A 17351-nucleotide genomic window follows, 5' to 3' on the forward strand; every position below is an offset into this window, starting at 1 on the left:
TACAGCAATTTATGAATGAAAAGAGTTTCACATGCACCATTTTTTTCTGTCAATATTTATTATTTCATACATTTTTTTTTAAACAAATAGGCTACAATGAATGTATATTTTAACAAACTTTTTCCACATGTGTTACAGGTGTTTTTCTATTTATATACACTTTCCATTTGCATTATGGGACCAGAATCACAGCTCAAACAGCGATTATTACATTTTTATCGTTATTTTAAATAACAATCTGAACCAGATTGTAAAAAGTACAACAGTGAATTAATACTGTCAATTAACAGAAGTTGTCTGTTTTTAATTTATGGTAAAAAAATAAAAATAAAAATCCGTATTTTTTGTGTTTAACTAGCAAAACCTAGCAGGAACTAGCAATTTGTCTGGACTTCTTACAATTTTCTTCCCCAAATACTTAATATGTGATTCTCAATAAATAATGGAAGACAGACTATTTTTTTTATTCTTTTTTTAAGATGACAAATCAAAACTGTAGCTCAAACAAGCTAAAAGCTAATCACACCTCTTACTCTGTAAGTTCTTCAGCTTCAAAGTTCCACTTTTTTCCTAAATTTACAGCAATTTCTGAATGAAAATAGTTTCACCACACACCTTTTTTCTATCACTGTGTTGTACTTTCTTATCAAACCATGCTGCACGGTAACACTCAAGGCCTAAGCGTTTTTGTCTGCTCCATCAGTGGCTAAGAAAAAGGTCAACATCCTTATCCCTCACGCTGGATGTGTTTTGATTCAGCCTGCATTAACATAAGCCACATCCATCCTGTTTTATCCTTAACACCCCCCCCACACACACACGTATTGCCCTCCCTCCATTCTCTGTCCTTGGCCTCTTCTTGATTGTCACGTCTGGGTGACACAAAGTGCTGCCACAACGACTGGGTCGCCCCTCCTCTGCTCGCCCAGCTGTCGGTGGTTACATAATAGCAAGGCCTTGTTGTGCTTGGTGTCTGGCTTTGTGCGCTTGTCACTGAGCATGATTGCGGGTGAGATTAAGCAGTGGGTGAGAAGACGCCACGAAGAGCTTTCTACCTGCCTCCCAGCGGTGGAAACACAGACAACACACACGGGCACAGATTTGAGGGCTATGGAGGAAATTGGAAGCTCTTTTAGCGCTCACTATCACACTGTGATTTGTTTGTGATGTCTCGCTTGTCGTGGTGTCTGAACGTCTCGACTGCATTAAAGGGGCTGAAAGCACACCATGAGCATCTTTTGATTGTTTTTGACCTTTCTTTCCATTTGTTTTGGAAAGCTATGCGATACTGCAAGAGCTGATTTGGCTTTTTTGATATCTTATAGTTGTTTTATTGCAGCTTTTGGTTACAAACAAAGTAGCTGAATGCACTCAAGAATATAACTGAATTAAGTAAAAATCTCCCATGCAGATTTAAATGTGGCCGTACAACAAAAATAAAACTTTGTTTAACTCCAGAATCTTTTGTTCAACCATCTGAACAGATTTGAAGGGGATCTATTATGCAAAAATCAGTTTTATAAGAGGTTTAAACACAGTTGTGTGGAAGCAGTGTGTGAATGTAGCCATAGTAAAAATGAATTAACTCTATTTTTTTAGTCACACTTGATAAAAACAGTCTGCAGAAATGTTTTTATTGACATTTTCCGTTTATATATGTCATCAGAGGAGAAAAGCTATGCCTGTTATTGACGATCTTTCCCTCCTTAGCATAGATAGCTCTGAGTGAGAAGCAGCCATCGGCCATTAGAGTTTTGTATCTGTCACTTAGGCCCCATTTGTGCTAATATATTTTAGTTTTAAAACAATGTTTTACAATTAACATGATCCATGTCCACACTGGAGTTTCATCTAGCATTTCTGAAAAGATCTCCATCCACACTATACCACTGGAACGCACATCACGTGACCACACACACACTCTGGCATGCGCTGCAGCGTATGCGGATGTCTGAGCCCCAGTCAGTCTGCGGGTGACGTCACACTTAACGATTGGATACTTGTGTTTTGTAGTTAAACTAATTAAAATCTACAATATCGATGCTGTAAAAGGTCCCTTATGAAACTTAAAATAGTCTTATCAATCTTTCATTGGCAGATTTTTGTGGCTGAACAACACTTCAGTGAAGATATAACCCATTTGTAACAACAACATCAAACATTACATCAGCTTTGCGTGAAGCTAAAACAGTTTTAAAGCAGAACATTACCTGTCTAAGAGAAATCCTTCAGCCATTGTGTCATCCTTTCTCCAGCGTGCAAAGGTAATTCCAATATTGATTCAGGTTTTTAAAACGGCGGTCGGTGAAGCTGCGCACAAAAGGCTGCGCAGTTGTTCAAATCTGCATTTGCTGACAGACAGTTTGCCCTACTTATTGGAATTATGAAAGATGTCGGCCCGTCTCTATTTAATTGGATGAACATTTTTTTTAGTTTTATGCCTTATCCAAAATATAAAAATACATATAAATACATTTAGGTCATTTACTTTTATCATCACTACCAGACTGTGATGAGCCTTTCAACCAGCACAACAAAAATGCTTCTGAAGACAATCACCTACTGCACCTTTAATATATCAATTTATGTAACCACGTACACTGATTCTGCATGTTGTTTGCCTTTATTTCTTATATTGTATAAACATATTGTTCGTTATCCTTTTATAATGGCCAATGCTGATTATTAAAACTGATAATCAGCAAAAGAGACAGGGTATGCTTTATATTTTTGAAGAAAATGAAAGGAAGCAGTTTATAGCATATAGGCTCCGTTTTGTTATAAATATGCATGCAATGAAAATGACGGTCATATAAATATATAAATTCATGATGCCTAAATATTTTTAGTGTCTGTTAAGTTGTTTAATATTAAAATGAAAATAGGCAGTTCCTTATAGACTATCATGTTTTCATTTTAATGTTAAGATAGTGACTCACATAGCCAGGGTGATGGGAATAACCGTATAAAGTACACTGTTACCATTGAAGATTTACCCAACGTGTCCTCGGGAGTTTGTTTTTCAGATCAAACTTGTGAAGTCTTAACTTTGGAAAGAGTGCAAGACTGATCTCATTTAGGTGAATGTCTGCGGCCACGTCTCCGTTTTCAGATGTCTCTGTTTTTCCCCATCTACACTAACATGGAGCAGCAGTGTTTTAAAATGAAAATGGCCTCTTCAGCGTTTTCAAAAAGCTTTGTTTTCGAGGCTATAAAACTTGGGGGTATGGTGAACGGAAAGCATAACCATAGCAAAACTTATGCGTTTTAAAACTAAAATGTATTAGTGCGAAATGGGGCCTTAGTTCCACCTTCGTTTGAAAAGAGGCTAGGAGTACAATCTCATTTAAATTTAAAGCAACAGGCACCAAAATAGCACAAGTAAATTCAAAGAGCTATAAACAATTATTTCTGTGGTATTTTGAGCTGAAATCACAGAGGTCCCCTTTTAAGGAATGCTTCAACCAATCGTAGATACCCTTCTGTCGTTCCCAAAAATGTTGAAGTACAACCAAAATGTTTCGGTAAACATTTAATTAAATTGTGTGAAGAGAGAAAAAAGATGAGCAAATAAATGGACAAAATGGCTTTACTTAACACACTATGGTAGTTGTTTAGAAGTGTTTGCATGTGAGTGATCACAGAGCTGTGCATTTAAATCAAAGGAAAGTGGAAAAGTGCTTCTTTTGCATCTTTATTTCCTCTGCATCTCTCTTTCTGAAAAATCAAAGTTGTGCTACTTGTAAGAGAAAAGTGCGCTTTCTTTCTTGATGTGAAGTGTTTCTTTTTAAATTTAACAAAAAAGAAAAAAAGCGTCCTGAATTGCAAATTAGGTGCATTTCCATCAAATTTTAGAGCAGCTGTTGGCACAAATGGTGCAGTGGTTAGTGCATCGACACATGGCACTCAGGTGTTAATGGCGACCCAAGTTTGATTCGCACCTCGAGGTCCTATGCCTCATTCTGCTCCTCACACTTTCCTGTCTATACTCTCTCTACTGAACATTAACGGTGAAAACCCCAAAAAAATCATCATAAAAAAGTTTTAGAGCTGCTGACTGTAGTATTGGTAACCTAGTAACCAACTGTAAACAAGGCAATCATAATAGAGACAGCTGATACTGACGTGTAACGTTGTATGTCATTTTATTCAGCAAATACATTCTTATCTCTGATTATTTACATCAATGACGTTCTTTTTTGCACAAGTCTAAAAACTATCTCAAACGAGCGCAAACCCCTTTATACGAATGAAGGGATTTGTATTTAAAATTTGGGATTTTCATCACTTGTCTTTCTTGTGATAATGAAAAAATTTGCAATAACACAGGTTAATTAAAACCCAGCTGGTTGTCAGTTAGTATATGGTTGTGGAAGTCTGACCTTAATGCACTGAACAGAGGAAAATATTTAGAGAGAAATTCTCATCTCAGAGTATCCATTGGAAATTAAAAGGTGTTTACTGGTCAGAGCTCAATACGCTTGTTAAGTGTGATGTTACGCAAAGTGGCTTCCGGGTCCTAGTGCTATATCAATTTTTTTTTTTTTCATCAAATGGTCAATATAAACGTTTACAAAGTAATGTAATACTTTATCGCGATCGCAATATATATATATTAGGGATGTAACGGTATAAGGATTTCACGGTTCGGTAATACCTCGGTATGAATGTCACGGTACGGTATTTATTGAATCATTTACAGGAAAAAACAAAACTTATGAAAATACTACAAAAAAGTGCCAAAAGTGTCAATGACATACAAATTAGCCATCTATCTGTAAGCTTTGAAACAGGAACTTCAATTTTAATAACAAAAAATTATTAAACCATGTAAAAAAATAAAGTTTCAATTTAGTATTGTTGAAAACTCATCACATTCAACATTTAATCACTCACTCACTTAGATAGAGATGGGTTTAAAGGAAAATTATTATATAAATATAATCTGGTAAAAGCTGGTATCTCTGGGCATTTACAATGTCCCCTGCAACAGAAAAAACCCTCTCATTTGGGACTGAGGTTTCTGGGACAAGAGAGATATGACTTGGCCCAGGTTGACAGCAGTGGGTAACGTTGTGCATTGTCTTTCCCCCACTTGAGAGGACAAACCATGAGTGAGATAGAGGTCTCATGTCTGTATCAAGCTGAACAGTGTGCTGACAACACCGCTATTCAGTACGCGCACGACAACACAGCTGATAAGAACTCGCGCGACAACACCGCTATTCAGTACGCGCGCGGCGACAACACCCGCTTTAGAGTTTTCCAGTACTTTTTCATCCCCGCTTCTAGCAGCACACTCCATTTCCGCATTACTGGATCTGTAGCGACAACAGACCGCAAGGGAAGATGGTCAAGCATGGGCTGATGGGAATTGTAGTTTTCGCTACCTCCCGTTCGCTTCATTCGCCTGAGCAAATTTTCTCAGAAGACCTATAGTTTTACCGAGTCAAAACTATAGGTCTTCTAATATCGAAAAAAATTTATATTGCGGTATGACGGTATTTACAATACCGTTACATCCCTAATATATATATATATATATATATATATATATATATATATATATATATATATATATATATATATATATATATATATATATATATATATATACACATACAGTTGAAGTCACAATTATTGGGCCCCATTTGACTTTTTTTTTTCTTTATCAAATATTTCCCAAATTATGTTTAACAGAGCAAGCAAATGTTCACAGTATGTCTGATAGTGTTTTTTTCTTCTGGAGAAAGTCTTATTTATTCTATTTCAGCTAGAGTAAAAGCGTTTTTTTAATAATAAAAAAACATTTTAAGATCAAAATTATTAGCAACTTTAAGCTAAATTTTTTCCGATAGTCTACAGAACAAACCATCGTTATACAATAACTTGCCTAATTACCCTAACCTGGCTAGTATATATATATATATATATATATATATATATATATATATATATATATATATATATATATATATATATATATATATATATATATATATCCAAGCATATTATCCAATAGCCAGAAAATGATTAATTTTTAATGTACACTATGATTTTATAGAAAACTCACTTTAATGTGTGACATGACTTAAAAATTCAAATGACTAGCGGCTTGGACCCAGAAACAGTAATCCAAACATCACTGGTACATCATGACTTAAAAAGCGGATAGTTCGCTTTATTAAGCGGTTTATTTGTCTGAAACATGGTCCAAAATATTTTAACAATACATGTGCAAAGTTTGTACAAGACCTTTTTTACAATACTAAACTCACTTTGTCAAAATACATCTAGTACAGCCCTATAAATCTCAGCGTAATACAAATGAACATGGGTCACATCGCTTACAAAAAATATCTCAAAATTCACATTTGAGCCATTTGAAGATAAAGCATTTGTAGATCCAATAAGCCTCCTTTTTAGCAGGATATGAATATATATGTATGTTAACAAAGCGAATTTCATGTTGTAAAAAAGTTGCTGTATAAGTACTTTATGCTCTGCTTATATTGCTTAGTATGACCTGATTTTTGTTTTTTTAATGTTAATTGGTTGTTGGTCGGATTAAGATTGATCACACTTGTTAATACTTATTTATTTTATACCTCTCCCTACAATGCAAGAAGCCATAAGTGGACAAAGGCTTTTTACTGAAAGTTGGTTTAAATAAAATATTAAACTTCTCTGCAACTGAGTCTGTGGTTATGGTCTACATACATTTATCTGGAGTAAACATAATGAAGCTTGTGACAAACCATGATCAATATTGTGCTGTTTCAATGAAATATCAAATGTCATAATATAAACCTAGAATATCAGATGCTCATTTTGAGTGATCATGCTTATAAAGATGCTTATGCTTATAAAGAGATAAACATTGCACTGCTGTAGTGTTTCTTAAAAGTATAATCATAAAGTCTAAATTTCAGTTGTGACCTTAAAACATATTAACATATTATGGCCCGTGTCCACTAAGTGGTACAGTACAGTATGGTTCAGTTCGGTACGCCTTTATGGTTTCCACTGTCAAAAGGCGTACCAAACCGAACCAAACCATACCATTTGTTCAGCACCTTTTCGAAAGGGTACCAAACACGAGAAAGGGTAGCAAAAGGCGGACCTAGCTGAACGCTATTGGTTTACAGAGATACATCATTCGCTTACGCAACAAGCCAGATTAAAAACAAAGGACTCGCCATGTTTAAAATACACAGCAGAGATTACAGTAAAACTATTTATACATAATAATACATAACAACAAGCCATGGTCGACCCGGGCTCTATATCTGAAATAACAAACTTCTTGAGCTGATGATATTAACGTGTGCTTGTCATAAACTGACAAACGTGAGAGTGAAGCCCGAAAAAAAGAAGCCAGAAAAAATGAGCACATTATTTTAACTACCATGTTTAACTGATATCATCACCTTTTGGATTATTATGAACTCAGAATGATGGAATGACTCTCTAACAGAGGGTACAGGTCTGCTCTGACTGTGGGCTATATTTTGTGTTATTTTTTAACCTAAATAAGGACTCTGTAGTTGGTAACATATCGGAGACTATAAGGGTCTGTATGTGTTCATATATGTTGCATTTATTTATTTATGTTATATAGTTGCAGGCGTTACAGTAGGCTATTTCGCACTGTCATTGATCTGCAGTTATAATCAAATCCTGTTCATAGAAAAGTTAGTAATAAACATTCATACACAAGTATTTATGTGTTTAAAGCATCTGTTTTGCGAGAAGTGCTTTTAATATGATATGTAAGCGACCCATACAGTTTAACTGTAGACATTTTCTCGAGAGAAAATGACATCGACTAAAACTTTCTGTCTTATACCACGCCCACCAAAAGGGTACCCTTGGTAATGGAAACGCAAACCTGATGAAGGTGACTCGTACCGTACAGTATAGTCAGTGGAAACGAGCCATTAGCAGTCTCAAATGTGTTCAAAATACAGTGACATTTAAATTGCTGCAGTTTAGTTCAGTTCACATTGGTTTTCTTTTATAGATATAGGGGACATTCTACTAGAATTGTTCATTTTCGTTTATAAAAAATATGACAGGGCCTGTTCTTAAAGCTTGTTGTCCTCGAAAATACATACAAAAACAAGCATAAAATCATACAATTCAACGATAGAACGCATCCTTGATCACCATCAGCTTCCCCATCAAATGCTGTCACCTCTGAGTCATTGCCTTATAGGTGTAAAGCACACAGTGTATGTTAAATTTAACGCAAATATGACAGGACTGACAGAAACATGGAGACATTTGTAAATTTATTTGAATTACATATTTGTAGTGTTTATGTGTTGGATTTTTCTATAATTTCATGTTTTTAATCAATTGATGTGAATGATAACAACTTAAACTTGCCATTTCTGAAGTATTTTTTTTCTAAATAACAGTAACATAATTAACTAAATTAGCATAACAAAAATATTAAAGCTGTAGGTTTAATTGGGCTGAGGACAAGGATAATCCAGCCTGATCTCATAAGGAAACGTAAGTATTTTATGCTCTTTCAGTTTAGTGGCTAATTCGTACGAATTCATACGAGTTGAGTCATACGAAAATGTATGATTTTAAAAAGGAGGTGTGGCACCAAACCCCAGCCATCATTGGGTGATGAGCAAATCGTACTAAATTGTACAAATTACATTGTACGAATTAATACGAATTAGCCACTAAATCAAAAAGTTACGAATTGTCATGAGATTGTGTTGGACAATCACAGGGTTTGGACATTTGTAAAGTGTTTTTAATAAAGACAAAAAAAAAAAAACTGAGAACCAAATAATCGACATATTCCTCTACAGAACAACTTGCAGATATCAACCATCAGTCCATTTTAGAAAATTTTGGGATGAAATTCTTTTTAATCGCTGTTTTTATGTTTTTATTTTAGATAATCTATGGTTCTGGTAGAATGTCCTATAGGTTAAGTGGAAGTTATATCATTAATGTAAACAATAAAACCTTAATGTTATAATAGATTCACTTTTAATCTTCATAGGGTGCGCAAACCAGACTTGTTGTTAATGCAGTGACGTAATTAAAAGCACAAGATGGTTTGTGGAGATTATGCAGCTTAATGAGCGTAAATCACATCTGTTGACTGCAGTTCACTGACAATAGCTGAGAGCTAATGCTAATGTGGTTTATTTAGGCGGAGATTAAACAGGTTTAGCACACATATAGCTATTTTCATGGCATTTAATACTTTACTAGTGTGAAGGTGGGGCGGTGTGGTGGCGCAGTGGGTAGCGCTGTTGCCTCACAGCAAGAAGGTGGCTGTTTCGAGTGTCAGCTGGGTCAGTTGGCATTTATTTGTGGAGTTTGCATGTTCTCCCAGTGTTGTGGGTTTTCTCTGGTTGCTCCAGTTTTCCTTACAAGTCCATGCGCTATAGGTGAAATGGGTGAGCTAAATTGTCTGTGTATGTGCGTGAATTAGAGTGTATGGGTGTTTCCCAATGCTGGAAGGGCATTCGCTGCGCAAAACCTATGCTGGATAAGTTGGTGGTTCATTCCACTGTAGCGACCACTGATTGATAAAGGGACAAAGCCACAAAGAAAATGAATGAATGAATAGTGTGAAGGTCAGGGTGTGAAGAGCTGTATATGTGGCCTGTTTATTACAAAATTTCAATATGGAGTCCTCTCACGAACAATATCCTCAGCTGTCAGCTTTGCTCTGAATTTGCAACATTGCGACTGACATGTTATTCTTTAACAGCATTCCTGCTCTTATTTGCCATCAATTGAACAACAACACTGCATCCAGATGTTCTCGAACTGGATTTTTCAATAGCGTGTTTTATGTACATCAGTTTTTACATGCCTAATGCACCTTTATTAAAAATGAAGATCCGATTGAAGCGTTTGCTTCAACTTTTCACTGTTTGCTTAAATGAATGTTAGTTTATGGCTGTGACAGATGGCGACCTTTCTTCTTCATACATCTAATTCCGGGATGCATGCGAGCTTCTTGTAAACCTGCTTTAATAAGCAGGTTATTGAGCGTGAAACTATAAATAAGGGAGTGGAAGGGTGTGGGCATTGTCAATTTACTGCAAGTTTCCCTGATTTCCCTTGGGCGTGGGCTGTTAATTTAATGCAGGATGGCATTGTGGACGTCACACACTGCTGTAGACGACAGGGAATCCATGAAGGCCTTTCAAAAGCAGCCCACCACTTAGGCCTTTGAAATGCAGCCCATTTGTAAGCAGATTTTACAGCTCACCTGCATGGAAACGACCGTCAGTTCTCCGCCAGCCTCTGAGCACCAGCAGTAGAAGCGTTTTTTTTTTTTTCTCTTCCAATGCCTCTTTTCTTCTCCGTCAGATCCAGACCAGCTTTTCCCTCTCTCTACCGACCATAACAGGGAGCCAAGCCTTACATTAAATCTGTGTTTCTGCATAACGGGGCCTCTAGTGTTTTTTTCTGGGCTGCTGGGCCTCTCTGTCTCTCTCTTTGCAGAGCAAGTGCTTTATTGCCTTATACAGGCAAATCCAGCTGTACTCTTTTTATCTTTCTGTGCGTGCATATATATATAAAACACTAGCTCTAAATGCTGCTTAGGAGTCTGCTAAAATTCTTCAGATGTTCTCAGATATTAATATAAAATTATGTTGCTTTATATTGCCAGTGTTTGCCTTGGCAACCATCGCTTTTAGTCTTGTTCATTCTAAATGTTGGTGATCTAAACGAACCACTAACCATAAGTATTAAAGTTCTGTGCATAATTCATCCTCCACACCGCAATTACAGATGTTAATTATACTTTAGATTACCCACAGTTTGTTACTGCAGATGTATAATGGTTTTCATGGACAGATTTTTCAGATAACTACCACTTTACAGAACACACATGTTGGTGTTGGTGGTTTATGAGGACACTCCATAGGCATAATGAATTTTATTATGTAAGTGCACGGTGTAAATCAGCCTAGTAACCATTTAAAACACATTGCGAATCAGTCTAGTAATTAACTACCAGTGTTTCTCAACCACGTTCCTGAAGGACCATCAACACTGCATGCTCCTGTGTCTGCCACACCCATTTCAGGTCTTTCAGGCTCTGCTAATGAGCTGATGATCAGAATCAGATGTGTTTGGTTACGGAGACAGAGGAAAATTTGTGCAGAGTTGGTGGTCCTTCAGGAACATGGTTGAGAAACACCGACCTAGAACAACCTAATCATTGCTTGAGCCTTGCTTGAGCCTTCTGGCAACAGCTGACCTGCAAAAACCTAGTAACTACCTAGTTGGTTGTCAGGTTGTTACTGCTGTTGCTAGATTGTCAACACAGGCTCATTCTGAAAACGTAGCTGAAACGAATGCTATGTGGCGATATGACGCCATTCCTTTTGTCATCTACCAGCTGACCACTTACCTCCATATGGATGGCTTTCCCACCTCTACGAGTTTGTCTAGTAGCTCACCATGTACGTCAGTGGACTTGAGACTGGACTTGAGACGCAGAGAGGAGTTGACCATGATAACAGGATTTAAGTCCAGTGAAGAAGGGTTCCAGCAAGTGGGTAAGACAAAAACAGAATCCCAAATTTTTTTTATAAATAAGTGAATAACAGGGTGAGAATGTGGTAAAATCTGAAAACGTAGTAAAAATCTTTTTCTGGATTGCTTTTTAAAGCTTCCAGTTGGGTTTGGGGAAAGGGAAGGGCGGGTCAATCGGTGCTTTTGAAAACACTATTGGTTGGGTTTAGGGAAGGAGGAAGATGGGTCAGGCCCCTGGTGGATTTACGCAAGAACAGCAAGCGCGAATGGCATTAGAGAAAGAAATTTGAGATCTGAAAACGCATACACAGCGGCCTCTGGTGGATTTATGAAAAAAAAAATGGAAAAAAAAACATAGCTCCTGGGACATATTTGATACTTTCCAGAAATATATATAGGAGTATGTAATCAGAATGAGCCTGGGTTGTAGATTTTTCTAGGATGCTATTACACAATTTCTATGCGATTGCCAGGTTGTTCTAGTTATTTTTAGAGTGTTTAAGAAGTTATTCGACAGTTACTAGATGGTTGGTTAGTCCATTACTAGTGTAATGATGGTTACTAGGTTGATGCAAAGTGGATGCCGCTGTGTTTTGGCTGTTTGTAGATACTAATCCATGTCTATATATTTGGCTGAGTGTTTGGTTTTTGAAGTTTTTGTTTAGGTAGTAACACCATTTCTAGCTGGTAGCCCAGCTGTTCTAGTTATCGCAAAGTTGTTCTGTGTTGTTACTAATCATTGCTAGATTATCAGGTTGTTCTGGCTGTTCCGTTCATATTACACCTCTGTGGGGTACAGTAGTTAGGATGTTCTTGTTGATTACAAGGTCATTGGTATGCTGTGTAGTTAACTGGTGATTTTTTGATGCTATGGTGTTCTAAAAACTTATATTGCTGTTTCTAGGCCTGCCTCAGAAATACCGTTCCATACTATATAGTATATTAAGAACAGTATGCGAGAAGTACATGGTTGACCTACTTCCAGATTCCGAAGTATGCATCTGATGGACGCCACGATATCTCATCATTTAAAGTGACGCAACTGTCGCTAGTAGGTCATGTGATAATGACAAATATCAGATGTAGTATGTTCTATCTCCATTCGTACTCACATTTATAATGTATAGAACATACTTTTCTAAAGGTTGTGTGGTAAATTTAAATTGAAACGGAGTACCTATTCAAGTAGTATGCTATTTCTAACATAGGCTAGGTGGTGTTTGTCAGGGCATCAATCTCTTAACTAGACTATTTCTTGTGTTTTCTAGATATTTAGGCATTGCAAGATGGTTGCCAGAGTGTTGCGGCTGTTGCTAGACAGTTATAAATAGTTATACATAAGACTTTGGCAACCACTACAGATTATTAACTTCTAAGAATACTATGGTGTTCATCTAGAAATGTTATCGTAACTTAACTAGATGAAACTAGCTACAGCCAGAACATAGTTGTATCACCTTGAAACAATTAATAATTAACTATCTAGAATATGTTAGCAGTAGCCATGTAATTACCCATAAGACCCTGTCAACCAGCTACAGCCTGGTAACTGCATAGTGCACTTCAACGATGATGTAACTAAACAGAACACCCTAGCAACTGCCAGAATACCCTAGCAACCACCTATGGCAATGACCTAACAATTTAGACATTTGTAGAAATTGTTTAGTAACTAGCGGCAAGTGCGGCAACAATCTAGCACACTCTGGTGACTTGGCAACAGCCTAGTAACTAGAGCACCATAACAACATTGGAGCAACTAAATTGTAATGCCCTGGCAACCACTTACAACATTAAATCATTATAGGAGGTCTTTTGGCTAGGAGGCTTCATTTGTGTAAGAATCTTTGAGCCATGTTGTGCTTTTTGATGTGCTTGAGTCAAATTTGTTCACATCTCTTTAAGATAAGCTGTTTTATAGCGCGTATTGATTTGACTTCAATAAGTAGAAGCTTTTTCATTTCAAATATCACCATTCCATATTTTCTCGTCTAAAAATGTCCCTGTGCTGCCAGAAAAGCATAGCGTGTGGATTTGTGCAATGTAACCTTGTTTCTGAAGCACTCTTCTTTATTGTTGCAGGTTTAGTTGGTTTTTTGGAAGCTTTGCTTTAAATGTGAAAAAAAGATGTAATTGTAGGGTTTTTATACAAAACACAATTCCACAGCTTAATGTAAAGATGCTCACAAATATTACCAACCTTGTTTTGAGCATCAGTCATTCTTTATTAGAGGACATGCACTGCCTCCTATAAGTATTATTTACTTTACAACATTTTTTCATTATTTTTGAAGGTCCTTTAGGCATTATTTCATTAAAACATGGTGAAATTGAAATCACTTATTTATTAAATTATATAAATTAGCAATATTATTTGAATACTACTATACTACATCTACTACTACTACCACTACTACTACTACTAATAATAATAATAATAATAATAATAATGACAGCAATAATAATGATAATAATAATAATGATAATAATAATAATGATAATAATAATAATAATAATAATAATAATAATAATAATAATAGTATTGATAATAATAATAATAATAATAATAATAATATAGATAATAATGACAATAATAACAATGTTAATAATAATATTGATAATAATGATAATAATAATAATAATAATAATAATAATAATAATAATAAGACATGCTCTGCTGGATGTAATGAGACCAGTTTTATGAGTTTCGGACGGTTGAGATGTTATAAACCAAAAAAGCAAGTTTTTTGTATACCACTAGGGGGCAGTGCGCTGAAACTATGCATATAACCTCAGACCCTAGTTGTCATAACACACACCAAGTTTGGTGTGAATCGGTGAATGCGTTACAGAGATATCGCCTCAAGTCCATTTTTGCAAGTTCTACGTTAAATTTGATTGCAAGTTAAAAGAAAACGCTTGGTATAATCAACTTGAATTCCACAAATTTTGGTTGGCATGGTCTGTAAATCATGTGATTCAATTTTGGTAAAAATCGAAGAAAATTTTAAATAGCGCAAAAAAATTCATGACGGAAAATGACATCATAGGGTGCGTTTGAATCGAACTGAGCCAAGGAATAAGAGGTAAAAGAATTTTGATTGTAGCCCATACGGTTCAAAAGTTATCATGATAAACATACATGAAAGTTTGGACAAGTGGTGGCGCTAAAGAGTTCGATTTTGGAACTTCATATTTGGTTTGATTAATGTTAAGACTGTCCTCTATCACTGTGCCAAATTATACAACTTTCCCGCATACGCCTATATGGGCTGCCATTCAAATCTGGCGGAAGAAAAATAATAATAATAGGAACACTAACGAAACCAACAGGTGCCTCCGCACCGACAGTGCTTGGCCCCTAATAATTCATTCATTCATTCATTCATTCATTCATTCATTCATTCATTCATTTTCTTTTCGGCTTAGTCCCTTTATTAATCAGTAGTTGCCACAGCGGAACAAAACCCCAACTTATCCAGCATATATTTTATGCAGCAGATGCTCTTTCAGCTGCAACTCAGCAATAGGAAACACCCATACACTCTTGAATTCAAATACATACACTCTGGCCAATTTCACTTATTTAATTCACCTATATACAGCATGTCTTTGGACTGTGGAGGACACCGGAGCAACCGGAGGACACAGTGTTGCTGGAAAACACTGACATTCATCTGCACTACAAATCCCATCATGGACTTCACTCACACACCTGGCCTAGATCATCAACGATTGCAAACAGACACAGCTGAAGCTGTTCAGTACTATTAGAGGGGGAACTAGGACGTCAATTTGTATGCAAAAACCCAAAAGTGCGTTAGCATTTTAGCAGTTCCGGTTCCCTCGTTTCTAAGTTATTGAGTTTTTCAAATGAGATTTAGGTTAAATTGCTTAAACAAGGTTTGTGGCTAACACAAACTCAAGAAACTTTAATTCTACAACATAAAACACATCAGCTACATCACACTCTTGATTTTTTTTTAAAATTCAGTTACGCTTCTTCAAAAAAAGACATTTGCTATCAAGTTGCTAAATGGAACTACAGGCGGTGTTGGAGACATTATACGTCATTGAGCTGCACTGTCTGGAACACAGCCCGCTTGTGTTGGGAATTTGGATTTGTCTGTTATTTAAGAGATTGATAATTCTTACCAGTGCAGTTTGTCTCTTTCCTGCTCTCCGTAATGCAAATGTGTGAATAAATGTGTAAAAAATATATACATGTTAAATGTCATTTAATATGATCAGTGGATTTTTTCATTGCTTTTTCCTGAACACAATTAACTCTGTCATAATATTTAAAATGTAAAGCAGATGTGACTGTATGGGCTGCTTTTCGCTGTACTTCGTGACAAAAAAAAAAGAATATTGAATGTTCTGTGTCTATGATGGAACTTGCAGTCAAATAGATTTGTCCCTCATGCCTCATTTCTGTCATCTGCTACTAAGGTAAGGAGGCTGTGTGCACGTGAGAGATTTTACTTATTTAAATACGTCTTATGATAATAATATGTAGGCACATTTATACAGTTTTAAAACTTTTACAACAACCATAAAGCAAAACAAAATACATTTTCCACGTAAAAAAAAAGGCTTGTAGATCTATGCAGATGCGTTTTGTGTTTTTGTATTTGTTTATAATATATAGCGTGGATTATAATATAATAAACAGAGAAAGTAAATCTTTGTCATGGACCATATTTCTAAAAATAAGCTTGAAAAGTTGTCTGTATCAGGGTGGTGTTGACGTCACAGGCAAGCGCACCGAAGGCACTGTAGTCCGTTTCTAGTTCAATGTTAGCTTTTCAGTTCTTGTGTTTGCATTTAAGATCCAAAAGTGCTAAAAGATGTATTCTCGTGTGAGGATTTTCCGGCTGTACAAAATGTGTAAGTGTAATGAACAATGTTTTAACACAGAGCTTATCATTGGCAATGGAAAAATCCTATAGGGATTTTATCGAGGAAAATAGTTTTATGCTAGCAGCCTAGATTAGCCTACAAGGTGACGTCATAGTTCCTCTATTACACAGACTTTGCTGAGACTATAGTCTATCCTGTAGTTTGATCCTCGCCTTGTCTTCTGGTTGTTTTTGATACTTTGCTTCCTGTACTGACCACTCAACTGTTCTTTGACCATGACTTTGGATTGCTCTGCATGTAATGTTGACTCTGTTGACCATGGCCTGCCTGACCATTTTCATAATAAACCTGCATTTGGATCCTCAATTCTGTTGTCAGCGTTCCTTACAACATTACAGTAACAAAATTACAAATATATATATATATATATATATATATATATATATATATATATATATATATATATATATATATATATATATATATATATATATATATATATATTAGGGATGTAACGGTATCAGAATTTCACGGTATGGTAATACCTCGGTATGAATGTCACGGTACGGTATTTATTGAATCATTTACAGGAAAAAACAAAACTTATGAAAATACTCCAAAAAAGTGCCAAAAGTGTCAATGACATACAAATTAGTCATCTATCTGTAAGCTTTGAAACAGGAACTTCAATTTTAATAACAAAAAAATATTAAACCATGTAAAAAAAATAAGTTTCAATTTATTATTGTTGAAAACTCATCACATTCAACATTTAATCACTCACTCACTTAGATAGAGATGGGTTTAAAGGAAAATTATCATATAAATATAATCTGGTAAAAGCTGGTATCTCTGGGCATTTACAATGTCCCCTGCAACAGAAAAAAAAAACCTCTCATTTGGGACTGAGGTTTCTGGGACAAGAGAGATATGACTTGGCCCAGGTTGACAGC

General features: G+C 35.9%; 1 protein-coding gene across 1 annotated transcript in view; it reads left to right on the forward strand.

Annotated features, from left to right (window-relative positions):
* Positions 1 to 17351, forward strand: part of LOC147832500 (uncharacterized) — a 44941-nt gene that overhangs the window by 15934 nt on the left and 11656 nt on the right. The window contains exon 4 of the mRNA XM_087296156.1: positions 11399 to 11558. Within this exon, the coding sequence (XP_087152282.1) occupies positions 11399 to 11558 (160 nt within the window). The remainder of the gene's footprint in view (positions 1 to 11398; positions 11559 to 17351) is intronic.

Source organism: Danio rerio, chromosome 19 (genome assembly GCF_052040795.2).
Source record: "Danio rerio strain M-AB ecotype USA chromosome 19, GRCz13ab, whole genome shotgun sequence".
In the NCBI taxonomy this organism is placed as follows: Eukaryota; Metazoa; Chordata; class Actinopteri; order Cypriniformes; family Danionidae; genus Danio; species Danio rerio.